The sequence below is a fragment of the Spea bombifrons genome, chromosome 6 (assembly GCF_027358695.1).
Source record: "Spea bombifrons isolate aSpeBom1 chromosome 6, aSpeBom1.2.pri, whole genome shotgun sequence".
Classification (NCBI taxonomy): Eukaryota; Metazoa; Chordata; class Amphibia; order Anura; family Pelobatidae; genus Spea; species Spea bombifrons.
The window spans coordinates 36,343,163-36,371,097 of record NC_071092.1 but is presented as its reverse complement, the minus strand read 5'-3'; the positions used below and the strand labels follow the sequence as shown (position 1 = coordinate 36,371,097).

Genomic DNA, 27,935 nt, shown 5'->3' with positions numbered 1-27,935 from the left:
TCACAGTGATTACAGGGAGGGGGAGTAAGTAGGAGCTGCTGCTGTGAGACGGTGAGTCAGACTAAACGGATTATATAATGAGGGGGATTTTTCAGAGCGTTTGCTCTGAAAAAACCCTCATTTTATAATCGATAATAATCGATTCAACTAATCGATAATGAAATTCGTTGCCAACGAATTTCATTATCGATTTTTATCGATTTTATCGATTAGTTGTTGCAGCCCTACAGTCAATCAAACTAATAAACCACTCTAATTGCACAGTCAAGGAACTCCAGGACAGCCACTCACAAAGTTGTCGTCTATTCTACCTTTCACAATATTGAGTTGCCTTTCTTTTTTAAATGGCTTTTATTTAGGAAAATTATGTGACACAATTGTATGTTCCTTATGAGCAACCAATTGCTTTGCAATATGTTTATATTAACCATGTTGCCAAAGTTCCAAATATTTCTATAGTAAAACAGTTCTACTCCACTTATTAACGGTTTAACATGACCTTTATCAGTTAAATGACGGCTTTGTCGATAAAATATATCAATTTTAAAAGTTCGATAGTCAAAAAATTTCTAATGCAAAATAAAACCATAATATAGAGTTAAATTATGTTTGTTAAACTTCAAGTTTACAAAAGAAAGTATAAGTGAATGATGGACTCCGGCCTACGTCTTTGAAAAGTATTTATACTATACTAAATATATATCTCCCTCGATATAATCACAATAATGCAGCAGATACTTGAATGAAGTTCCTCATCATTGTTTAACATCGAACACTGGAACCAGAGACCCATATCATACTGCGTGACAACCAAGGCTGCTTACTTGCCACGTTTCTGTTATTACAGGGCAAGTCCTACCTACGATACTACACAGCCTATCGTGCCATATCGGTAACAGAGGCTTAGTTGCACAAAATGCTTTGCAGAGGACACAGTCGGTCAGGTAAAATTCTACGTAAAAATAAAACTGAATACGCAGCAACTTCAACAGGACTGCACTGGCTCAAAAGAAATAACAACTAAAAATAATGGATGAAGACTTGCTTATTGCTGGATATATTATGATGTTCTGCTCCAGAAGCATGCTGTGTGTCCAATTAATGAATACAGTGAATCAGTGGGCAATGCTAACAAGAGAAGTAGATAATTCATAGTACAGCGAATCCCCAAACCTTTCCCAGAAATGATTCTTTCGTCCTAGAAGTGGTTAATTGTCACATGGCACGTAGCGGGCACTGATAGGTGGAACAACAACTTTTTGGTGCCATAAAAGAAAGCAAAATAGGAACATCTATCTTTTATCGGCTAGTAAGTGCTTATTGCATACGATGCATTGGGTAGGAGTCCATGCAAGCATGATCTGCAGGGGTGTGAAAAGACCTCAAACTTACCAGAGGAGGCTGCCCAGAGCTCTCGCTCTTCTGGGGAGTATTTTGACCAGTGGGCAGGGAAAGCCATTCATCCATTGAGGTGGGTCTCGCCCCAGACAGTCTTAAATCGGTATGACCAACTGCTTCTTCCTTTCCCAAGAAAGAGGAAAGCATCAGTGAGAACGGAAAGCGATTCCTCGCTAGGAGACTCCAAGTTTATTTTGCAATGTGGATAGAGATTTCTATTTTGCATTTTGTTTTATGGCGATTGACTCCTGTGAAAAACAAATTGTGATATCCCCAGTCACACAAATAGAAGATCATAATTTGAAAAAGATTTAAACGTTTCATTACTCGCCCCCCAAAAACCCTTATGCATTCTGAAATATAGTAATTATATTGAGTCTTTAAATTAAACTTTCTGTTTATTGTGAATATGTGCAATTATGATTTATGTTCTGATTTAAGATTGTTCCATTGCACTTTAAATACAGATGGCTTGTTCGGTTTTAAGATATTTTGAAATCCATATCTTTTGCAACAAAATATCTTTTTAAACAATAAAAGTATACATGTATAAAAAAAATGGACAAAATGTGTATAACTTTGACCTATTTTAAAATATGTTGAGATCCAATCCTTATCACTAAATCAACGGTAGTTAAATAAGCAATCCAGCGCTATCTTCATGTCAAATGCATATTAGATTCCTTTTTGGTGTATATTTTATTGCATGCAAATAAGACCAGGCTTTAGTTATTGGAGTTAAAAATACAATTGCATACCACCCAACAGTCTGGGTTTTTGGGTACCCTCCCAGGTAACTGCCCCACTGTCCTGCTTTTTTGGGGCAGTGGGGATCATGGGCAGATGGGAAGATCCCCTGATCTCCCCTACCTGGCCCAGGGAGGTGAAAAATCAGTGAAGGTCCGTGCTATTGCTGCTCCAGGTAGATGGGTGGCCATCCCGCTTCTGAGCTGGTCCCACACCCTGCCTCCTGACGACCCTCAATACAGGTGTCCCGATTTGGCACCTGATATGTTGGTCGCTATTCAATTGACTCCTGCTACTCCCACTAACTTCAATGGAAGTGCTACTGAGTGTGTGCAAGAAATATACATATCAATCCCTTTTGGTTTGGTAGATATTTTACATTCTTTACTTTTCCCCTAGCTATGTTAGTTTAATACAATAAAATGGTTGATATATTACATTAATTGTTGAGAGATGATGACTAACATTATGTTAACAAGCTTGGATAATGCCTGCACACTTGCGTAAGACAAGCAGAAGTTAAAAACTTACACACAGAATTGTGTGCTTGATATGTTCAAATTGTTTATGTTGTCACTTCGGAATTTTACCACTAGAGGGCACACTATCATTAGCAGATTTAACATAAACTGATAATCACTGCACATTTTAGGTTAGGCTTTAAGATCACATTCAACAATTATCAGATTTAGTATTTGTTTAAAAGATCTTTGAACAAGATGTTGGCTTAGTAGCTAAAGGCCTGTTGACGTCAGAGTTGTACATTCATTCGTGCGCATGATTCAAGTAATTTGGGTTTTTTTTTTTTTTTTCTCTTTCCTACTGCTTGCCGCAGTTTTTCGTGTTTAACAAATATATTTTTTAATAGTCGTTGGTCTCTAGCCTATGTAATATGCTTACTAATGATCTCACACTGTGCAAGCCATGTTTCGTTTAAATTAAACTGTGAATGGAGCTACGTTTAAGAAGTCATTAAATGGGAAGGACTTGGGGATAATTTTAGACAATAAACTTGGCACCTGTTCTCAATGTCAATCAGCTGCTACAAGGACCAGTATTGTAATGTTATACATAAAGAGGTAATGGCTCATGGGAGGAAAATATAGTTTTGCCTCCGTATAAGTTACTGGTAAAACCGCACTTTGAGTATGCAAAGCAAGTCTGAGCGCTTGTTCGTACGACGCGATAATAACAACGCACATTATGGTAAATAGAAAAAGTGCAGAGGTAGACTGATTATTAATAAGTAGAATGGAACACCTTAGTTCTAAAAGGCTAATAAAGTTAAATGTGTTTACATTAAAAAAAAAAGGTGTCTTAGGTGGCATATGATGTCATTATACAAATACACATAGAGGAAAATATAAACGATGGTTCATTAACAGGACTGTACAAAGAACAAGAGGACAACCATACAGGCTTGAAGAAAGCATTCTTTACAGTAAGAACAATAAAAATGTGGAATTTACTATCTACAGAGTTGCCTTTAAATACCGTTTTATTTTTTTTATTCCTTTAAGGAAGAATATACAGGGATATAACAGCTTCTAAGGACTAGTTTATAGTTTGTTGAGAAATCAGATTTTGGAGTCCATAAATAATGCTTCTGGATCATCAGCTGGGTTGACCTTAATGGAATTGTACTCCCCCCCCCCAATAAAAGAAATTACAATGTTACTATGCGCAGATTTTGTTGTCTGAACCCAAGTTTTTAGCTTCTTTTAGCTTGTCCTCTTTCTGTTTTTATTATGTATTTATTGATGTTTTTGAGTAGACATAAGTAGAAAAGGAAGCATATCAGCAATTCTAAGTAGGATGGAGCATTTATATGTACAGATCGAGTATGTAACTACATTTATGGAAATACTGTATGTTATTCTATATTAAGGACCAGGTAGGAGAAATAAACATCCAGATTTTTAGTGTCTGACCACAAGTATACTCGTTTAGAAATGCCTCTTTGTGATTGATAGCTGCCCAGGTCTAGTTGCCAGAAGCTTCAATTACTTATAATGGAATTTGAAATAATCAACCTTGTGTCTGTAGCATGCAAACTGTTCTTGCCAGTGGAGGTGAATACATTACACACAGGTAGACACATTCAACACAATGCATCACCTGCATGATATTTCAATGGGTGGTGAGGAAACGGGCAAAGGCTTCTAGAATTCAACCCCTCCATTTATTTGCAAAGCCACTCACCTGCCATATGCATGAAAATGCTTACATTTACAGAATAGCGCCAGAATACTTGTAAGATCTCCTGTAATCATAGGATTGTATCTCACAATTAAACCTTTGCCCCTGATAGACATGGGAGGCTCAGATTTTTTGGAAGCCTTGGCGCACCTCCCTCCATGCACTTTTACAGATTGTTTCCTGGACCACACATGGAGAAGCTATCAACAGAGAGATCCCAGTTCAAAACATGATGGATTTATCAGCTGTGCTACAGGAGCTGAACATGTGGAGATACAGATCTGCAGTCAGGGAGAAAGAGACATCTGTTGTTAGTGTCTGAAACATCTGGAGAAAGGCACAGGAAGAGAGACGAACGCAGAGGTATAAAAGAGGCCATTTATTATTATTTTTGCAATTTATACATAGAAACCGTTACATATTTGTGCTGGATGTGCTAAGAAAAAAAGAGTCTTTGTACAAAATTAAATTAAAATGGAAAGTATCATTGTTTTCATAATCTTTTGCCTATCGTATTGTGACGATATTGTGTTTTTTTTCAATGAATGCTTTACCTACTTGCGTTTTAAAGATATAGACCAGCGTTTGACTGGTGGAACCAGTTGGCATAGCAGAGCAATGTCTGTGGTTGGCAAACTGAATAAAATATACTTTTGCCAAAATGGCACACTTTTCAACACGTCACCTTTTCGTTCATTAACTGTGGTGTGTTTTCTCCCTCATTCACGAACGCGTGCCATGATATTTATACGGCCTGGAGTTCGTCCTGCTGAAGCTCTAGCATTACCGGATGCTTAAAAGACGCACCTGTTAATAAAAGGAATCACAGAATAAAGAGAAAACTGCATAAATTGAGCACTGCCCTTGACCAAACTTGGGGATAGTTCTGTTATTATATTATTTTATTTATAAAGTGCCAACGATTTACGCAGCGATTCTTACAATACGTACATTCAAGGGGAATGACAAAGCTAGAATATATGGCTGAGGCTTAACCTGGGTTCAGATGCTCCTCTTAGTCTATGTATTTACCAAGATATAAGTGTTATAAAAGAGTATGCGACAAATTACATTTGCAGAGTTACATTGGACATCTGCTATTGTAATCCAGCCCTGCCCGGGCCGGGGGTCTCTCAATGTCTGACCCTCAGTCTCAGGGCCAAAGAGAAAATTCCCAAACGCGCAGGAGCTGGCCCCTACTTTATACTCTAATAGTATCTGAGCATCATAATAAGTATGTTTCTCACACGTACATCACTGTTGAATTTCCTGCTTGAATACAGGTACTTAAATTCAGAATACCTTTACCCCCTGACCAGTCATGGCTTTATAAGACCCAATTTGGTTTTGACAACCAATGAGTCACTAGAATAGAAATTTTGTGCATATTCTTGTTTTATAGGACACATTAATGTAAGGTATACTGACCACTAAAAGTGGTTTCTGCACATCTGGAATAAGGCACCGGGGCAGATGCATGCAATTTAACAGATAAAAGGAGGTAAGGGGCTAGTGAGATTGAGAGTGGCATATTAGATGTACACATGTGGAAAGCAGATCTCCCCTTCCAGCTTACCATTGAACACCTGATTCCACTTTAAATAATTTCTCAGTTAAAGGGAAGCGGATGGGAGACATCCTACTATGTGCCCGATACGGCCTATGCTTCAGTGATCGATGAAGAGGGGCGAACGTCACGTGTAAGACAATGTGCCCCATAACCCCTGTAGGTAAGCAGCTGGGGGTAATGCATGCCTCCAAAAATATTCGACCTACCCGTCTATGTACAGACCTGGGATGGAACATGTGATTGCAATGATAGAGTTAACAGAGGCTGCATTTGTATATTGTTTAGGTTCATCGCCACAGGAAGCTGAACAGAGGGAAGTCACATCAGCAGCCCCCTTAACTCAGAGCCTGGGAAGAAGAAAAAAGAAGGGAAACTAAAGACCTGGGGGCTTACAGACAGATTGGAAAACCTGTGGGAGGAGGGAGCACTGGGAATCTTAACCCGAAAACCATATCATCCCAGACTGGAATATTTATGAGACTGCAATAAACATACGCATATGTGTGCATTAATGCTGTATGTGTGATTCCCTTCAATGACACCACAAGGACATTTTCTATTGCGTGCTGTGTCCAGGGAATGGCTATCATCGGCTGTGTTTATAAAAGCAATAATGGAGCACGATTATAACCGCGGAACAATCCGCTTATTATTATGCTCATGCTACCTACTCCACATTTAGTGCACAAGGATCCACTTTATAAATATTTGTGATGATAATCCCTCCTGGCATGGTGTTGCCATCACACCTTTTTACATACAAATCTAGCTAGTGGGTTTTGTTGGGTCAAGCTCATCAGATGCAAGTCCTCACAAGTGTCCTTCATCATGGCATGCACAAAATCCACACATGTTATTATTTATTGTTTTATATAGCACCATCATATTCCATAGCGCTGTACAATGGGTAGACAGGACATAACAAGTAGTATATAACTCTGCACTCCTCACCTACCCACCGAGGAAGGCATGGAATTGGGGATTTTGGGAATTAAAGTTATACTTGCTTCTACAATCACAAAGAGTATTTGCATCAGAAAAATATTTAAAAGGAAATATTCCTACCCAGAATGTGTACAGTATATCCGAAGAGACTCATGACAGCACCGTATACACACAAACATTAATCAATAGAAGCGATTCTTGCAATAAAATAAAGAATTTTAAGGGGTTGCAAGCAACTTTGGGAGGAAATTCTCTGTTTTGCCTTTTCATAATATTTTAAGGAGATGTGCTCTATTGGAGTCCTTTATTTCATCACATACTATGGGCTTAATGACAGCCAGGATGTGGGGACGATCAGGAGGGGATTCTTATAAGCATCTCAGAATTCCAGCATTTAACGGAAACATATCAATCATCCAGCATTTTTATGGGCTTAGTTTACATAGGTATCTAGGTATAAGTAATAAGTATACTGCAGAGTGTATTTCAATTAAATTTAGTGAGAATGATATATATAACACATATATTTGTAATATATATATATATATATATATATATAAAACACATGTTCTGCAGACATAGCTATGAACACGGGCTGAATATAGCCGGCCGCATACTATGTGAGAATAAAAACATAGCTTGTGCCCATGCATATACAGCCGTTGGCCCCACTTTCGTCATCAGGTGGCCGCTGGCCTTAAAGCGTCAGGGCCACCTTATCATCTCCAATTCAGCCCTGATTGCAAATATTAACTCTTAACCCCTTAAGGACAATTGGCGGTCCCTAAACCCATTGAAAAAAATGCATTTTGAGCCCGTACATGTACAGCCTTTGTCATTAAGGGGTTAATGCTAAGCACTTGATTTCCTTGAGCATAAGTTTGTTGTTTTGACTGTAATTTTTGATGCACTTTGGAAATGTCATTGGACTTTTTTACTTTCATGAGAGTTTGGACTGTGTGTGAATTACCCAGCGCCGTGTCACTCTACTTAATAATGTAAGTAAATATTATGCTCTAATGATAAAATGTTCTTTCTGATATTCTATTTTTAATTTAAACTTAATGAGAGTTTCCAGGTATAAATGAGACTGATGGCCAAATTCTGACAAATTACAAGTACAAACGAGACTCAAATTCTGACCGTTTCAGGTATTTACAGACTCTTGGCCAGACTATTAAAATATTTGATTTATTTTGCTTGATCTGCTCAACAAGTCAGAGCTTCAGAAATCCTTGACTCGGATACAGCTTTTACCTGAACCATCCGCCCCAGGAACCTGTGCCCTTCCATACTGTCACTCCCATCATCCCCTTCTCTCTTTCCAACCCATCTAGCCACTTCTGACAGCCCCAGCACCCAGCCCCCGTGCCACCTAGTTGCCCCCACCCTGCTGTGGTCCTGTCTCCCTGCACCTCTCTGTCTCCCTCCCCTGACCCATCTCTTCTCCCCTGTCCCTCCTGTGCCCCCACTCTCCCCTCCCCCCTGTCCCGTCCCGGAGCTCCCCCAGCCTCACACAGCTCAGAGCCTGTAATTACTTGGCCATGCGGGGAGGGAGCGGGCTGCCCCAGCCGGTCCCAAGGCTTTTCCTGCCGCAGCTGCAGCACAGGGATGTGTGCGTCTCTCCGCCGCCCCCTCGGGCTTCTCCCTCTGCTCTTCCTGCTCTCCCTGCACCCCGGCTCTACCTCTCGCATTAAGGTAACACCGATCCCACCTGTCGGGCACCTCCTCGCCCACCCAGCCCTGCTTTGTGTCCCCTGTGGCAGCCCGTGTATAGATCGAGATCGCCTTATCGCCTAGTGTTTGCGCTGTAGCGTGGATCGCAACAAGTTGGGATCAGCAGACGTTAGTGTTGCTGCTTTCCGTGCTCCCCCATGCTGTACCTGCACTCACATCAACCGTACAGCGCGCTCCAACTAACGGGCTAAGGAATACACTGTTAGAATGGGCAGTTTAATAGCAATGGAAACGACATTGGCACATATTTTATTCGCTTATGTTATATGTGTTAATTCATTTCATAAGCATATGGGGCCATACACACACCTATAGAGTATACAGAAAGGGATATATATATATATATATATATATATATATATATATATATATATATATATATATATATATATATATTATTCCCCAGTGCTGCACAATATCCAGTTCATTCATTCATTCATTCATTCATTCATTCATTCATTCATTCATTCATTATCTCTCTCTCACTCACTTATATTCAGACCATAAGCAGTAGCTAAAACACATAGTTCTTGAGCAAATGGTAAAACTATATATATTTGTATAATTCAATCTCTATTTATATAAAATCATATGTCACAGTTACCCAGTATATACCTTTCTCCACCCCGTGATGTGAGCATTTGTACCGCTACTGTATTAGAATTGTGTCCTCCTTCGGGAATCGTGATAGTCTGTGTGTCTGTCCGTGTGTCCATGTGTCTGTCCATGTGTCTACAGCTTCCATGGGCCATGTATTTAATAATGTGTCTGTATGATTTGTGATGAAATATTGTGAGAGCATATCAGACAGTAAGATTAAATGCACTCTAATTCGATCTGTTTAGGATGACGATATATATATATATATATATATATATATATATATATACACGCATTGCTTAGTAATTAAATGCAAGCCCTTTTGGTGAGGAAAGCGTTAAATAGTATATTATTTTGACCTTAGATGACAACACTGATGAGTCCTGTGCTGTATATAGTCTGACTCTGGAAACCACACTGTTTATATTTATTATTTGGAAATAGTTGGTACTCCAGCTCTGAGCTATAGGGCAGCAGAATGTAAGCTCAGATGTACCGCATGCACATGTAGTGTACAGAATCACAGGAATTTGCACATTCAGTGCTTTGTGAATTGTAAGACCTCACTTTACCCTTAGCGCTGAAGTCACGTGGACCCTTCTGCGCAGCCATCCCCTACAGCCCGTAACCTCAATGCCATCGTGATAAAAGGTCCTTGGGCCAGTTAACCCCCTTTAATGCCTAAAGACTGAGTGGTGTGTTTCCTGTGTCAAGTAACTAAGATGGCCTCAGATTCAATATAAGTAAATAAGAAAAAGACTTAAAAAAAGGAGGCAGAGGTGGTTAAAAACAAATACAAAACACATAAACTCAGAAGTGGTCTTTTTTGTTCTCATCTGTCAACATTTGTTACTATCGTTCTTCCTTTTTGTCATCCCCCCCCATCTATCAATTCACACCCTCTTCCTAATCCTTTCCTTCTGTTGTTACCCCTCTAGCAGTGAAGGGATTGAACATCTAACTCTGCTGGCGTTCCTTTTAAGTCCGAGATCAAACGCTTTAGCTGGAGGAGAAGTTTACTGCTTCTAATACCCCCAGGCCTGGGGGTAGAGGAGGAAGAAAAAGGGGGGAACAATTGACCTGCCCGCAGGGAGGATCTCGCTCTACCTCCTTAAGATAAATCTTAATATTTAAGTTCTTTCTTTCTGCGACTTCTGTTTTTTTTCTCCTTCACTCTTCCCTAATTGGGCTCTAAATTCCTTACATGTCCTGTGGATGCCCTACCCCCCACCTCTTTTGTAATGACTGCTCCAGGAGTTGAAGAATTATTTTTGATGCCATTGCTCTTTGATTGTTTAGATCGGTTTATGAAACTTTTCCCATTACTCTGGCCTTAGGCGAGGCCAGGCAAACTTTTAGAATGTACATCTTAATGACCGTAAAGTTAGGCTATACTACGGGTACATCGACGACAATAGTTTTGAATGGGATCTGCCATATTCTGCCATATTCCCGATACTATTTCTTTTTATGCTGTAAGATCTGACATTTTGCGAACCTTTCTCCAAAACACTTGTGAGTGAAATCTAGCTTTGGTTGCTTGTTTGAAGTCAGCTATAACAATGCAGGTACCATCCAGGAAGTACATTATAACTTCCTGTTTGGCCAGCCAGTAGGATTCCAAAGCAGTTTTCACTTAGGATCATGGGAAACAACTGGGTGCCCAAGGTGAAAGCCAACTGGGTGCCCAAGCTGAAAACCCTCAGAACAGAACATTAAATAAAACTAAGAATACAAAATGAATTAGCAGTCTTTACCATTTAACACGTTAAGCGCAGGTACCATTATTTCTAAACAGTGAGTGTTGATATCAGTCATACAACCAATAAGCCAAGGAAGACCATGTAACAATATCAGTGGCTTCCCACAACCTCTCAGGGCTGGTGTAGGAACAGGTGGGAGGAAAGCATGGATTTTGGTCCCAAAATTGTTCTCACACAATCCTCCTTGACACGTATTGCACAGATAGTAGCTACACAGTCCTCTGCTCATTAAACTTGGTGGATGTTCCCCACTCCTATGTCTTAGAGTTCAGTAAATGAACATATGTAATAGTATTTCTAAGTTAAAATTAGCAATATATATCTTAACGGTGTCTGCATGATTATCCCTCTCCAGTAAGTTTGTCCTCTGTTCCTGTTAAACGTATATCGGAGTTCGTTTTGCATGGCCGGCAGTGCGTTTTACTGCATGAAAATCAGATCTCAGTGATGAGAGGCAGAAAACGAATCTTCTGTCTCATTTAACGCCTCCTTCAGAGGCTTCTGCTGAAAACAGGGAGCATACTGCAGTATGCTTCTTATACATGCTTAGTGGAACTTCCATTCTAGTCAATGGGAGCTGAGCTCCAATTGAAATGAATGGAAGTATCAACAGCAAATCCCATGCATGTTATCTGAACAATGTGTTTTGTTAGCATACATGTGATTGGCTGCTGCTTCAGTGACTTCGATGGTTGAGCGTGTGGAAGATGTTTACATACTAAAACTTCCTGGCTTCATTAGAGGCAACCAGGGGAGGAGGAACATGAAACAGAGTTCTCATTTTCTAATTCCAATAACTGAGCAATGGATGCTCTAATTCCCATGCAGTAAAACACATTGGGGTTCATGCAATTATAAAAGAGAAATACAATTTTGGGGTCTAAGTGAAATCTAGTTCTCACAGTCTTTGTAAGGATTGGGTGAGGAAATCAGCACAGGAATTTCCCAGCTCACCAACTTCCTTGATGTAAAATAATCAATTCAACCAAATTTCAACCAAATTACAATGTAAAACTGAAAAAAGTGTTTTAATACATGAATTAGTTTTTTTCTTAGACAGTTGTTATTAAATATAAATTATTCCATTGTTTTTAATGCCATGGTCATTTGGTGATGGGGGGGGGGGTAAAAGGTACAGTGGCTTGTCCAGGCAGAAGGTTGTGGGACAGAACGTTCACTGGTTATGTTGTGTTTTTTGCTGATGCTCTCTGGTCTTGTCAGGACAGCAGTGAGGTGTGGGAAGAAGATGTGACTGAATGGTGGGGTGAATGGAGTTCATGGTCTACATGCACTCGAACTTGTGGAGGAGGAGTGATGTCCAGAGAGAGACATTGCTTACGCCAAAGGTAGGCTTTGACACACCGGTGCATGTTGATCTTGATGATGGTTTTGTTCAAAGATTATAGACCTCTCACCAAGAATAAACGTGAATTTAATGAATTTTTAACAGACCATATGGCAGTTTTTAATATATGAATTGTAGAAGACATTTTACAATTCACATATAAAGCGCTTATCTAAGCCATACTATATTAACTGTTTCTGCATCACCTGAAAAGAAGGTTAGCCATTCGTTTAAGGGGGGGTGCAAGAATACATAGACTGTCAGAGGAAAAGACAGGAGACACAAATGCAGGTATTTCATTAGAAATATAATAAAAACCACCACTGCCATGTATGCTGTAAAAAAGAAGATAATATAAGATGCTTTAGGTTATGATGATTTATGGATTTTTTTTGTTATAGATCCACTTTAAAGGGCTCCTTATTATACAACCTTGCAATAAATAATTGATGGTTGAGTCTTAATCCCCTAACGGGGGACTAATGAAAGTCTAGGGAGGAACAGAGTTCATTAGCATTGCCATAAAGAATGACCTCAGTGTGGCGATTGAGCAGGGAAACTCATCCAAACCATCACATGACTCACAACAATGGCTGCCTCCAGATCGGCAGATTAAGAAAATTTATTGGAACAAAATTAGATTAAACCAGGTTTTTGTCAGCGTTAACCCACATTATCGTACACACTGCTGTAACATTCCACTCCCCCTTTAATGTTCCTCTCATTAATACATTTTTCTGTCCATTCGATTTCTACACAAATATATTCATTTAAGACTGGGGTAAACAGACAAAATCAAACATAAGGAAAAGTACTTACGCTACAGACTGTAACAAATTGGCTATAATGAGCTTCAGCTGTGACAATGACATGCGCTATTATCGGATGTTTTCCTTTGATCTTTTTGGACTCACGGTGGTTAGGACATGGAAATGGCTCACATTAAACATACGTGTGCATTTCAGCAGTTAGGGATCATTGTTTGAGTTGGAGCCCTGGGAGTTGAAATGCTAACTTGTGAGTATGAATTTTGCATTCGATCTTCGTTGTCTGCAAAAGTCTACATTTCATAGGCTACAAAATTAAATATAATTTCTGCCATCTGTATTTTCTGTTGGCAACATTGATCCAATTTGGAATTCTTACATGCAGAACTTACATACTTTTCCAATGTTATAACTTGAGTAGTATTTACTACACATAGGCTGTTCCAGTGTCTTCTAACTGGCGGAATATATATGTTACATATGACTAGCACATCAAAGTAAACCATGTGGTATCATTTCAGATCCTCCCGCTGATTTTGATGTGTCCAAGGGAAGATGTGGCTTTAACAATCGGTTACATTACCAGTTTGATGTAAAGATAATTGGATGATGTTTACACTCTCAATGGGTTTTTATTACTAAAACAGGGTAGTGTTTTAGTTGTTGTGGGCTACTACGATCATAATGGATGGCCAGCCAAAGATAAGGTGTTTCCTGATCACTCTCTATTGTCAGATATGAACCGGGGTATTCACTAAAGTGAACGTTAGGACAGCTACCAAATGACCTGGACTGATTTTTTTTGTCCATACTCTGCCGGGTTCACTCATTGATCTTCAGGGTTCAGCTAAACTTTATATGTAGGACATTTGGGGCCAAACTCTTATCAGGTGAGTCTCCTCAGACAGCAATGGTAACTAGATATGTCAAAGTGTGCTTATGAAAATGATTAAGAAGTGACTTTTTAAGCCAGGCACCTTTGTGGTTTGGTTATCTAATGTCTTCGACATAATGGATAGATCCCAGTTCTGCTAAATGGGTCACAAATATTGTATGTTGGGTCATTCTGGACCAAAGTGCAACGTCTTAGTGTTTTCAGCTTTATTTTCTTCTCGAAGGCAAAGTCTAAATGCTATTAAGCCTCTGAACCTGTGTTGCCCCTTCCCTAGGCTCCAGTCATTTCAGGGAACTGACAGTAATGTCTGTAAAGGCCAATCTAGGCAATATCAGCTGTGCCAGAAACAGGTAAGCAACGATGTTCTTCTTGTTTTTATGGCTAATTAAAGCTTACATTGCTGCTCATTCATTTTTATTTAAAATATAGACATTGACAACAGGTAAGAACACTGTCCAGCATTTGGACTATAACTCCCATCAGATCTATCCAGCAATTCCAGATCTTTGTTATACTGTAAGAAGGGCTGGTTGATTAAAATACATACGGTGTTCATGTAACCCAACTAAACGTAGCCATTTGTTTTATCATAGAACGTACACGCTGAATATAGTTTACTTAGAACAACACAACTCATTGCTGCCACCATGCAGCCCGATGTAAATACTGCCCTGTACCCTGCATATAAACGATTCATACTCCGTGTAGTAATCATGTATCCATACATAGCATGTTTCTGAACGTGTTTTATGGAGCGCAGCCCACATATAAACTATACATAGTGCTGTCTGCATTCCAGCGTAACCTACACACATTTATTTATACGGCACTAGAATACTTTGCAGCGTAGCATTAAGGGGACAGGGTTTACACTAGAGTTATGTCCAAGCTTACACATGGATGTCCTTTCTAGCTATTTATCAGGGAAAAACCCTAATTCCCCTCATCAGCCACCGCCTGAACAAAGACGACGCATAATAAGATGTAATAATATATTATACATCACTGAAAAGGACTGCATTGCAATACTGGGAAACCTGAGGTCCTGGCGACCCCCAGACCACCACTACACCAAAACTCCCATCACCCTCAGCCTGATTTTTTCTTTTCAGCGGTTCCAGTACAGTCCAGTACAAGTTCAGTCATTGCTTGTTGTCACACAGGCTTCATTATTGACAGAAATATTGCATGATTGGACTACTATCCATATCACCCATAGCCAGATATAGATTTATGGGGGGGTGGGGGTGAATCCCATAGCGGCTTAATATTTCTTCATTATTATTGTACAGGGAAATTAATGAAATATTTGCATTTGGTCTCTTATTTATCTCGCTGAGAGTGATTGGGGTTATTGGTAAATAAGTGTTGGACTGGGCAGGGTTGCCGTACTGTCTTTCAAAGCCTACAAATAGCCGGTGCAAGTAACTAATAGTAAATGACAGAGTCACCTACATATAAGCCCAGCCTGTTACTCATACATAAGTCTGTAAAAATGATATATAACCCCGTGATTACCCACACTTAGCCCTGTAATTACTCATTCATAAACATGCAATTATCCACATCTAATCCTGTCTAACTCATACATAATGTTACAGACTGCCCAGAGCCATCCCTAACACATCCACACAGCCATGTATAGCCCGCAGGAGTGGCTTAGCTATAAGAACAGCCTTTGAAATTCTTACCCCCCCCCCATACACCTTAAATAATAGATTGGAAGGGGTTTCTAACCAGTAAAAACTAAAATGTTTACTGTAATCCATTACATTTAAAGAAAAGACCCCCCCCCCAAAAAAAAACAAAAAAAAGGATGATGGATGCAAGGCGTAATCCGCCTGCAGGAAGAACGGGGACGGTGATGGTAGATATGAATTCCTAAGGGATTGAGAGCGTAAATGAATGTCAAGGTTTGAACTTTTTTTTTCTGAAATCATATTCTCTTTCAAAATTTCTCATTTCTTTTCTTAAATACTAAAGGGAATTGGGCTGCTACCAGCACAAACCTAAACCTCCTAACTTCAGCAGAATCAGCCACATTAGATTAGGCAGATTTACAGCTCATCACCTGCACAAGTTCTAAATTCCATTAGCGGCTGATATTAAGTATTGTTGCTTCTAGATTACTACACCCCATATTGATTCTACATCCTTGCGAAATAGAGCAGATCTTTACACTAATAGCTAAATTCTAATAGCTGTCTCTCTGTTTTGGATATTTGTAATAATATTCCACCTGTGACACAGGTACAGAATAATTTCTCTTCCGATGGCGTATAAAGAGTTCCCTACCCCATGATTATCAAATAACATTTCCGTTTTCCGCTAGCATTCAGTCTGTCTTTGAGATCCACGGTTGTATGCACGAGCCACAATAGGTGTGACCTTGACCACATCAGTGGTTATGACCCTTTTGTCATATCATTGGTCATGATAGAGACACATATTTTATATTTATGCTATTTATTTATCTCATTTAGCATTGTCCCGCTGGCTCTGTGAGCTTCAAACAGTATCAGTGCTCAGCATTTAATGCTAAGGCGTTTGGAAAGCTTTATCATCATTGGATTCCTTTGTACCCAGGTAAGTGACATCTTATGGTGAAACTAAAGATGAAGCCTTACCCAAAATCCCTCCTAGAGATTATTGGTACTAAAAAGGTACTTTTAGGAAGATCTGGCCCATCAAATGTAGTTGAAAACAACATTTCGTACCATAGTTGTCAATGCTTTGACAATATGGGCCAGAACATTGCCTGCTATGTTAATGCAATAAATCGCTTACGAAACGCAAAAGCTGTTATCAAACTGATTAATCCATAAAATATTTGGCATATATAAAAATGGATATCTGCTTTGATTTTCCTTCCACTTGCAGTGACATAGGCTGGATTTGCAAGAAAAGTGTGTCCGTATCCATATATACCTTGGTACTAACTTTGATCATCGTTTAGGAAGTCTGGATTTAAGAAATGACCAAAGACTCTTTGACAGATTTAGACATTTCGTAAAACCCTTCCTTGGGCTGTAGAGTAATGCTTTTCATTATTAAGAAAAAATGGTTTTGTAAACTAGACTTTACAAAGCAAAGCTGGTATGTTTCCCTAATTATAGACAGGATTAAAGATCACACAAGTTAAAAAAGTAGAGTAGAGAAAGGACAAAGAGTAAAGTTGTCCTCTGGGCCCACCAGTGCTTTAAAGTGACCGTCTGCCATCACAGCAAAGTCAGTTTAAATGAGCCGGAGATTAGACATTCGAGGGGTGCCCTTAACCCAGCTGCCCCGAATACGAATAATAATAGTAAAGGTTGGATACAACTGACACGCTCAGCTGAAGCCAGTAAAGCCTTCAAAAACTTTAATGTGTGTGCTACTGTGTTACTGTGTGAGCCCATCCAACCGAATAATTGTTTGATCTCTGCAGGCTCCTGTTAGACTGTGTAACTTTGTCATTTGCAGATGATTACACCAGCATCTCAAGCAAACCGTGCGACCTGCAATGCACCAGCACCACTCGGGAGAGACAGCTGCTGGTGCCAGCCCACGACGGAACCAGCTGTAGAGACAGGACTTCTCAGGGAGTTTGCATCAGCGGCAAGTGTGAGGTAGCCCTGGGTATACACACTCACTTCACACTCACTTCACCAACCTAGTCAACTATGGTTGGGCCAGAGACTTCAACTTCCATTACCCTCAGAATAAATATTTGGTGTTCCTTATAACTCTCATAAATACATTTCTGGATGATGGTTTAGCTACAGCTCCCATCATTGTAGTACAGTGTTGGCTCTAGCCACTATAGCTGGATTTTTAAATTAAACTGGTCAAAATGTCTCAATTCATGCAAAATGTCTCAAAACAGTTTGGAAAACTTATTTCGTTTTTTAAAATGTCTGTCAAGTTTACTTCCCTTTGATTTCTGCGGGGGTTTTATGAACTTCGCAGTAGACCTGGTAGCTTCAAGTTTCTTCTGACCTCAGTTGAACCCCACACTGCTCCGCAGACTTATCATTAAACTTTGCAGCTGCCAAGGGATCCTGCTGAGTTTAATTGAATGAATATCGGTGTTGATAAGCTTGGGCTTTTCATCAGACACTCAGAAGTGAACTTGGAGTTTGGTGGCACAAGCAAAATCATTAAACCTTAAAATAGTATAAAGGGCATAAGAAACTAAGAAACGTTAGTTTCGCATTCCGACAACGAGGAATATGTAAAATCTATCTATATCTAGGATCTGTATATCTCAGGGCTGTTTCACATTGGTACAGAACACGGAATCTTTATTCTCTTTCCTTGATATACCTGCAGCCTGTGGGATGTGATGGCAAGCTGCACTCCTCCCGCTCTTTGGATCGATGTGGTGTCTGTGGGGGTGACGGGAGTTCATGTTACAGGGTGTCTGGGAACTTTCGAAAGTGTGTGCTAGGTAAGTAATCCAGTTTATAGCATTCCCTATACATTAAAAATGTATACATTTTTTAAACGTTACTCATCCAGAATGCTATCAGTAACGTGTGAGACTCCCAGGAATGATACATTTTTGTGCAAAAAAATTGAGGAAAAATCTTTTACTTTTCAAGTTTATAAGGTGTTTTATATTGTATATTAATATTAGTTACTGTATAACTATACATTATAAATGGCAAGCCAAGATTTTCCTGCAACAGAAGCTCACTGAGGCTGGACCTTCATAATATATAATGTAACCGTAACGCTTCCTTTGGTGGATAAACCCCAAAGTGATTGTGATATTAAAGGGGAACCCTATCCCTATATTCGGGGGTTGGAGTACTGGAACAACACACAAAATATGTAGAGTCACATAAACTTTCAGGACCTCAGAGACTTCTTTATGGATGATGTTTTGCTCAGATAAGCAGGGCTCTGTCAATGGCCCATCATTTGAAGGGTTCAGGTGGAGGTTTCCTGTAATATAGACAGACATCTTAATCTTTGCAACCTCCATGGGGCCTTCCTTCCCACCCTGGAAAAATTCAAGGAAGGATCATCATGAGACCACTGAAGTCTTCAAGGGGACATGGGAGCCAAAAGCTTACATCCCCCACCAAAAACCAAAGTCTTCAATGAATAAGCAGAAACACATGTGCACAAAAAAGTGCTTCAGTGTTCAGGATAAAAAGTGTCATTGTCGCCCCAAACCATGTTTTAAAGAAATTAATACCAGACAACTGTAAATTGGGCCTGTAAGGAAAACAAAGAAAAGTAACGAAGGGTCTGAGTGCTTTTTGGTTTGCTTGCCAGCCCAAACTAACTGGCTATTCTGTGTCCCACCACCTAAAACATCACAGTCATGAGCACCCAGGTGGACCTGACCAGGAGAGATTTGGCGGGAAGAGGCATGTACCAAAACAAACTGCATTACACGACAGACCTATTTAAAAAAAGAACACTTTATATTTTGGAAAATTATTGTATTTCCTTGACTTATATATCAGTTACGTAAGATATTTTACCTTAGTATCATTTCGGGTCACCTATTTATAACAATCATGTCAATGAAGCGAGTGTTAAAACCGTCTCTAAATTTCTCTTCCTTACCACTCCTTCTATATAAATACATATTGACCTCTCGCCGCAGGAATCCTTCTTAGGGATATATTCTGTATTGATGCAAGTGTCTGTGATATCTGGAGCAGTTGTTGGTTGTTACGTTAGGAACTATGTATATTATGCACTTAGCAGTCATGGGAATAGAATCATTATTATTTATGTTGCTTGTGTTTAGGCAAGGACACACAGAATCCCTGGCCTGTTTGGGGCTCTCAGAGCCTAAAGATGTAAACTTTAGCTTTCTCAGTCACCTTTATCAGAGTAATTCCACCCTCAAGGACAGTCTTGGCCCAAAACACAAAGATTTGTTTGTACAAGGAAACAAACTTTTGTTTACATTCTAAATTCTAATTTCAGAAAAGCTTAGTAATCCAATGATGGGTGACATTGATGCTCCAAATGTAAAGCCATAGTGGAAACTGGGGCCCCAATCTTTCTATTACCCCCCCTCCATGGGGATGTACAATCCTTTCCTTCCCTCTATATTTAAAGCTAGAAGGAGGGTTGGATCTTCTTGATCCCCCTTAAGAAATGGGAACCACTGAAGCCTTCAAGGGAAGGTGCTGGCAAACCCAACTGCCCCGTGACAGAACATCTTCAGGGACCTGGCTTCACTGTGACATTTCCAGTGATCTATATCTATACCAATTAATAAAAAAACAAACAAACTCACAAATATAGCAAAAGAAAAATGCTAACCTTGTGTACCAAGTTGGGGCCAAAGCCGCACCTCATGCTTCAATGCATTTGCAGTTCTAAGTTCAGGGGTACAAGCTTCCCCCCTCTCATACCCAGGTACCTACCTGACAAACCTTGATTGAGTTTATTTAAATAGCTTATGGTGTTGCCCTCGCCCTTGATTGTCTCAAATATTACAAAAACATTGATTTTGCAGTACTATCAAAAACTTATTGGGGGCACACATGCATTGATTAAGATGAACAGTCGTATAAGCTTTCAAGACCTCAGACGCCCCTGCTCCCCTTTAAGGCAGGCATTATTATGCAAATCCTATTTGTGTGCTCACATTGGCATTCACAAAATACCTTATAAATGTTCTATTTTTTTAAATCTGTAACAAGAATTAGGTTTTAAATATACCGATCTGTCAAATAAATGATATGGGGAAATGACAGGTCCACGTTAATGGCTGTTTCTATAAACATATCTCCCTAGGTTATGCTTTAATCACAACGATTCCAGCAGGAGCCTTGGATATTCTAATCACAGAAAAGAGAAACACTGAAAATATACTTGGTAAGGAAGTGTGAATGAGCTGTTTGGGAGTTTTTTCTTCTGCTGTAATAAACCCAAAGCCTATTTGCTGTTTAATATAAAATATGTTGAGCATTTTTGATATAACACACTCTCATTGAGGGGGAGGTCTTTTTTGATAAAATTAAATATGTTATGAATTTACCGTAACGTCATTATATACAATAGTATTTGCCCCTAACACCTCGTATTTTTGCAATTAGATCGCCCAAATTCTTTCCCCTAATTTTAATTCTCTTTTCTCTTGTTTTTCTACTAAAATGCTAATAAAGGGAAAAATAGATTGTTTTCTCCATAATGAGATAAAATGTCCATCTTAGAATAAAAAGCTTGCTCCTCATTTTAATGGATGGGCCTGGCACATGAATGCCCAGTTCGGCTTGCCCATGCCAATTTATTTTTAACGCGCCATGATTGTATTGCAATCTAATTGCATTGTGGGTTTATGAATGGGCGTTTGCAGGGTTGTGCTTTCCTGGTGCAGCTAATTCATTTACTTTTTCCCATAATCTAGCTCTGGCAGACTCTGCTGGGAACTTTTACATAAATGGGAACATGATGATGGATAACCCTCAGAATTTCCGAGTTGCTGGGACACTGGTGAAGTATCGGCGGCCACCAAATGTGCAGAGCGAGGGACTGGAGTATCTTACTGCACCAGGACCAACCAACCAGTCCCTCAGTGTCATGGTGTGTGTGTGAATCTCCAGCCCATCCAAACACAAAGATCATGTGTAACACCGCACAAACACACCCAGAAACAATGTAATACCGAGTGCTTGAACACTATAGAGCTTTAAAATAATTACTTTGCTACTTTTTGGTAGGTTAAAGGGAGTAATTTGCTTTCCTACTGTAACTGTTCATAAATCACAGTACTTAAAAAGCTTTTTCAAGAGAGCTGATAAAATACTAAATACTGTATTAATATAAAATATAAAAAAAAAACACATTCCACCCATTTCCTTCTGTATCAATTTAAAATCTGAAATACCTATAAACAAGTTATGTCACATTTATAATGTGTTTATCAGGTTTATTTCAAAATGTCCATTTAAGTTAGCTTTTTCTTAGAAAAGTGCGATCTGTCACGTGATCTGTCTTAGCTCCAGAATTGGATTTCCATGGATAAATACCAAATATTAGCCACCTTTTTGATGACCAAAGCACAGACACATCAGAACCATTCCCAACTGGAGATATATATTTTGCTGAATCAGTGTCAGTTGTTACACGGCTCAGTTACAGTTTTGTGTGAGCATGGGGATCAAATATCTTGCTGTGTGTTTTATTATGTTCAGTTTTGTAATGTTATTTCTATCTGTCCAGCTTATGGTGGTTTGTTTTGTATGTAAAGTAGTTTATGTTTTCTTCGTTTAGTATTATAACTTCAATGGAAAGATTCCCCTCATCACTTATGAATACACCGTTCCCCGTGCCCCCGAACCACCACTGCCTCTTCTTTCTGGAGCCAGAGATCCCCCTGGAGATGTAAAGAATGAAGCCCAGAGAGGAGCTGAAGGTGGCAAGCAAGAACTACCCGATGATACCTGGAGTTGGGGAAGCCCTTTGGAAGGAGAAGTCTCCTACATCCATTCCGAGAGAACCAGCAAAGAACAAGGTGCAGGAGATGACCAAACACATGGTACAAAGCTGCCAGCTTTTAACAAAGAGAATTCACAAACTCATAATGTTTTCTGGCAAAGATCAGATAAATATTAAGTTAAATGATAACCTATATCAGACTACGGCTTTTCCCTCACATATCATTTGTAGCCCGTATCCATAGCATATCATCAATGTTTAGCCGATCAAGAAGGTATTAAAGACTCCTCTGGCTAGGCGCTTTAACACTTTAAGCATGTATAAAAATCATGACTGGGATGCATTTAGCATAATATTGAGACTAATATAATGCTTCGGTATAGGACAGCTTCTTATGTTTCAGATGATCTCTATTATAATCAGAATTTAAACAAAGACGTGTTGTCTCTGTGAGTACTTATGTCATGCATTGTAATCTGTATAAGTTAGTGTTTTTTATTTGCCAATGTCCCACCCCTGTTCCAGGACTCTTGCCCAGCACAGATGCCCCGCGGGAATTGCTTCAGAGTGAGTTGTGGCAACTCTGTGATCACCAAAGTGACTCTACCCTGTGCCAAACTCTTTTTGGGGGCAGCCCTGGGGGTCATCCACTTGCAGAGTCCACGCAGGAAGCCGATCAATTCGGGGACAGCTTAATGCTGCCAACCATGTTCCGACAACTTGGATCCATTCCCGGGAATCAGGCGCTTCAGGGGCTTGGTTCTAACAGGTACATGAGAATGTGCTGGGAGTTTATTTGGCAGCACCCGATTTCTTTTCTCTTATCTTTGGACTGAATCTTGCATCCTTCCCAAATCTGTGCATTATATACTCAGTCTTCGTTGTTTATTTGAAAAAGGGTCATTCAAACAAACACTCCGAAACGAATGGTGATAACAGGCATTATGAAACCACTATTATACTAAACACCATTTCTGCATATTTTAAATAAAAGGAGAAACAACTTTAAACTTTTCTGGATCTATGACTTAATAAAAGGATCCTTTGCTTTCTATGGGTGTAACATAGATTTTTGTTCATTACATGCAATTTTAATAACATGGGAATAATGCGTGTTATATAGATCCAAACATAACATCAAGAATCAGATTATCATTTAGTTTTGTTTATTAATGATATTTACAGGGTCATCTTTTACCTCATTTTAAAAACTGCCCTGATTATTTATCTTATGAGCTATATAGTAATATGTAAGGTTCTGTACATTCAATCTATATTAAAATATATTAAAATCTATGCCATGTAGTGATTCAGGAACACAGGACATAAGCCGGGCTGACATGTACCGCTGGAAGGTCTCTGCCTATTCACCCTGCAGCGCCACCTGCAGTTCAGGTAATGTGTGAGGCAAACGGGGGAAATAAGCTGGGATCACATCAGTTAATATATTACTCACTTAAAGATATTTGTCGTTGAAATGTACATGTATACCCACTGCTAGCATTGTGAGTATTTTTGTTATTATTTGTTCAGTTTTTTGGAAGCTCCTCTGTGGGCAAACCGGTAGCAGTATGTAAAATATTTAGATACACCCGTATAACCCAACACAATGAAGAATGATTTGTGGATCCCAATGAGCCTGGAAGAGATCCCATAGACTTGATGAGAAGTTAGGAGAACCCACACAACTCATTAAATACCTAACGCAGTGCCAGCGAAAAGCCAAAAACTTTTTGTATAACAATGGAAAGCATGCTGCTTACATCCGTTTCAAGGTTTAAGACACAAAATACAATCATGCCCACCATAGATTCTTTTGAAACCAGTGTGTTAATGCCACCATAGGAATCAGCTCCGTATACGCTTTGTGCATCCGATTTGATGGGAGGGAGGTAGATGAATCACATTGTGATCCCATGACAAGACCAGAACCCACCCAGGAATATTGCGCAGGAAGAGAATGTATCCCCAGGTGAGAGTCAAGACGGGAAGAGGCACATATTAATTGAATGAGTTATAAGAGACACCCATTGACTGCACAGAGTGAACAAAGTGCTCCTCTCACATGTCCCTTCTTTTGGAGATGGGAGTCTAGTGGTTGGAGTGAATGCTCTCGGAGCTGTGGACAAGGGATACAGGTGCGCTCAGTTCGGTGCTGGAAGATGCTGGCTCCAGGCCTGGACAGCTCTGTATATGATGAACAGTGTGAGGGTGCTCAGTTACCAAGGCCTCCACAGAGAAAAGTATGTAAGAACAAGCCTTGTGGACCGCAGTGGGAAACATCTGAGTGGTCAGAGGTATGCTCCACATTCCATGTCCTGCTTGTTTCCTGTAATTCTTTCTCCTGTATCCCATCACTTCACATCTCGTATGTCCCTAAGTGTGTTATTTGACATCTGTGCAGTGCTCAGCTGCCTGTGGATCAGAGGGAGTGATGAAAAGGGAGGTGAGGTGCTCTTCGGATTTTGATCACTGCGATGAGTCCTTAAAGCCTCAGGCCGAGAAGTCATGTTTGGGACCTCCATGCGATCATTACTGGTCATCTTCCGAGTGGGGAACGGTGAGTGGGAGAATGTATAAATGTCTGTTCTAGCAAGTTAAAATAAAATGACCATATATCATCACAAGCATTTAAAAAACAATTCTACAAAACAAGTTTGTGATGCTTGCCAGGAATAGATGGTGAGCGTGTACTGGAAACATTGTACTTTAGCAAATGCAGACATAGGCTTATATTAAAAAAGATACGTGATTGTAATACAACCATGAAGAACGTGTGTCTTGCCATTCTCACGATCGTAAGACCAATGGGGCCCTAAAAAGTTTCTTAATTTTCTTCTCTGGTGGCGCCCCCTCTGCTGTATTCACTGCTGTCTCCTGCAATGAATTGCATGTGATATTACTGATTCATGTTTTGATCTGCATGCTGATACATGAAGCATGGTGTGCGTGGAATCAATGTAACGTCTATCAACTACTAAGCAACTACCCCTGGCAGCCTGTAATCTGGATTGACTGTGCTGTGGATCACCATTTTGCATTTCGAGGTGATCTAACATGGTTCGTTCTAACTTTGTATCTCTATCGCACATACAGTGCAGTAAGACATGTGGAGACGGTCAGCAGGTTCGGGAAGTGAAGTGCTATCAAGGGGAGGAACCGGGACAGGGATGTGACCCGAATACAAAACCAGAGACAAAACAAGCCTGCAACCTTCAGCCGTGCCCAACTGACGCTCCAGGTACGAAATGGCAATAACCATAACCAAAAAAGCATATTGGGAAACATGAATGGTTTTAGCTGTTACTTACTGGGAAAATTCCTCAAAAAACAGATCAATTATCCTGTGTTTAAGGCCATCTACTCTCTTGGGCATGTAAAGCACATCTGCCCCTCTTCTCAAATATTACATTTTTCAATTCAGTATTTAATAAAATAACCTACTCTATTGTACACATTTCAACAAGATATTATATATTGCTGTTTTTATTTTTTTCTTGTTCTCCTGATCAGTTCCCTGTCTGCTAATAGAAGGCTATTGTTAGAAGCAGCAGGAAGTGAAGAATTTTCGAGGGACCACACCCTGTGTATAAATAGCAATGTTATTTAACTGGATATTTGTATATATGTATATACATTATAGATATATATATTTACAATGTTTATTGTTTTATTACATATGCAACACCACTTGAGAGAAGGCGATATTCTATAAATATAAGATTATGGCATCATTAACACTTTCACACATACAGGAAAATGTAGACATTCACACATCAGGAATATAAATATATACCTAAATATATATCGGTGTTTAGAAGAAACCATGGTGAAAAGCCATGTACGTAAGTTAAGTTTGGAAAGGATTAAAGACCATGTGCCTGACCAGTCTGAGAATTAAAAATGAGTCCTGACATTCAAAGCACACCAGCCCATACGATGTGTCAAATTGTGGGATTGGTTTATTGGAACCCTGTAAACCAGAGGTTTTCTTTTTTAGTTTTTGGGTTTCACGGATAGCAAGGCGAACCACAATCAGGTTCTGCAGGAAAACCAGGTTGTGGATGTGTGTACTCACTAGCTTCATAAAAAAGTGAGGTTGACGAAGGCTTGACCAAGTGGCAAAAATCCTACTTGCCAACCATCTTGTATTTTAAAATGCTTCATAGAATAAAAGATGTCCATCAGAAAATCCGACTGACCATATCAATTTGGAAAGGCCACTTTAAAAATAAAGCAAATCCTCAAAATGAACAACCTGGCATTGTTTGTGCCTCAATCCTAAAATGGTGAAAGTATGAAGGTGATCAGCGCCATTATAGGACCACAGTGGTCATTAAGTCCCCAATTCTCATGGGGTCAATCCCTGTAAGAATATGAGGCCCCTTTCCATTCTTGGCCAAAACAGCAGAAATGTTTAGGGATCCAACTCCACGGTGACTACTGGAAGTGTGTTCCCTACCCATTGCTTAAATAATGCAATAAAAAGTACATATTTGGTCTTAACCAAATGGGTGAGAAGCTATGCATTGGTGTTGCTGGGTCTTCAAGTATCCCTGACATGCACAGAAAGGTCTGGTTTACTCTTTTAATCCTTAGGGAGAGCTTCTAAACAAAATTCTTCAAAATAATGCAAATGCCATTGATACACGTGTGAGAGAGAACAGGGGATGCCAAATAACCAGTCCAGGAGAGTCCTCACTCAGCAATGTCCACTAGTTTAAGTCATGTTAGTCATGATTGTCAAATTCCACCCATAAGGTTTGCCTTTTGCTTCTACCATAGGCAAGTTCTTAACCGCTGCTTGTTGAGTTCAGAATTATTATGAATGGCCAACCATGTGAGTCCCTTCTACAAGAAGGGCTTAACTGCATGCATACTATCATGCATAGTTCCATTGGTGAAATTACATTATATAAAATACACATTGTTCAGGGCCAGCTCACCCCTTCTCATAGGTGAGGTTCTCTGTGGTGGTGAATTCATAATGTGTAGTGTTCTAATTGAATAGACCCATTGTGTCCCATCTCCCCCAGACTTATACATTACCACCCCTGCGAAGATGTCTCTTCATAATATCTGTATTCTTCATTCCTCCAGATGAAACCTGTGAAGACAAAGCTACAGCCAACTGCTCTCTGGTGCTGAAAGTGAAGTTGTGCTCACACTGGTATTACCGCAGAGCCTGCTGTCGAGCCTGCGGGGGCAAAGCCCCTTGACTGTCACCCGATCACAACACTCCCTGCTTTAGTCTTATTAATTGTGTGTTTTTTGGGATACACCAGGTGCTACTATCAATTACCAAGCATTCCCAGATATGGAGTATTTAGATGGCAAAGGAAAGGGAGCCAGTTCTCAAATGTTTTAAACTTAACCGAATGGTGCTTAGTGATTGAGCTGCTGTATTGAATTCGTGACTATTTGCATATGGTGCTTTCTTTAAAGTGTCAGAGGATGCTTTGTAAATCATTGATCTTGAAATGTGGATCTTTTTATAAAGATGGGTCCTTATATAGAACACTCAGTAAAACACTCAGTTGGCTTCCATGATGACTGCAGCACATTTAGAACGTTC

At 39.7% G+C, this 27,935-nt stretch overlaps 1 protein-coding gene across 1 annotated transcript; it reads left to right on the top strand.

The window, feature by feature from the left end:
- The first annotated feature begins 8,470 nt into the window (after positions 1-8,470).
- Positions 8,471-27,784, top strand: LOC128499794 (ADAMTS-like protein 2). Its single transcript, XM_053468716.1, has 16 exons — positions 8,471-8,557; positions 12,181-12,305; positions 14,241-14,316; positions 16,450-16,552; positions 17,429-17,574; positions 18,278-18,395; positions 20,717-20,797; positions 21,330-21,505; positions 22,196-22,436; positions 22,886-23,129; positions 23,667-23,755; positions 24,206-24,332; positions 24,444-24,657; positions 24,765-24,920; positions 25,457-25,601; positions 27,461-27,784. The coding sequence occupies exons 1-16, from the start codon at positions 8,471-8,473 to the stop codon at positions 27,577-27,579; spliced, it is 2,247 nt and encodes a 748-aa protein (XP_053324691.1). The 3' UTR covers positions 27,580-27,784.
- The last annotated feature ends 151 nt before the right edge of the window (positions 27,785-27,935 follow it).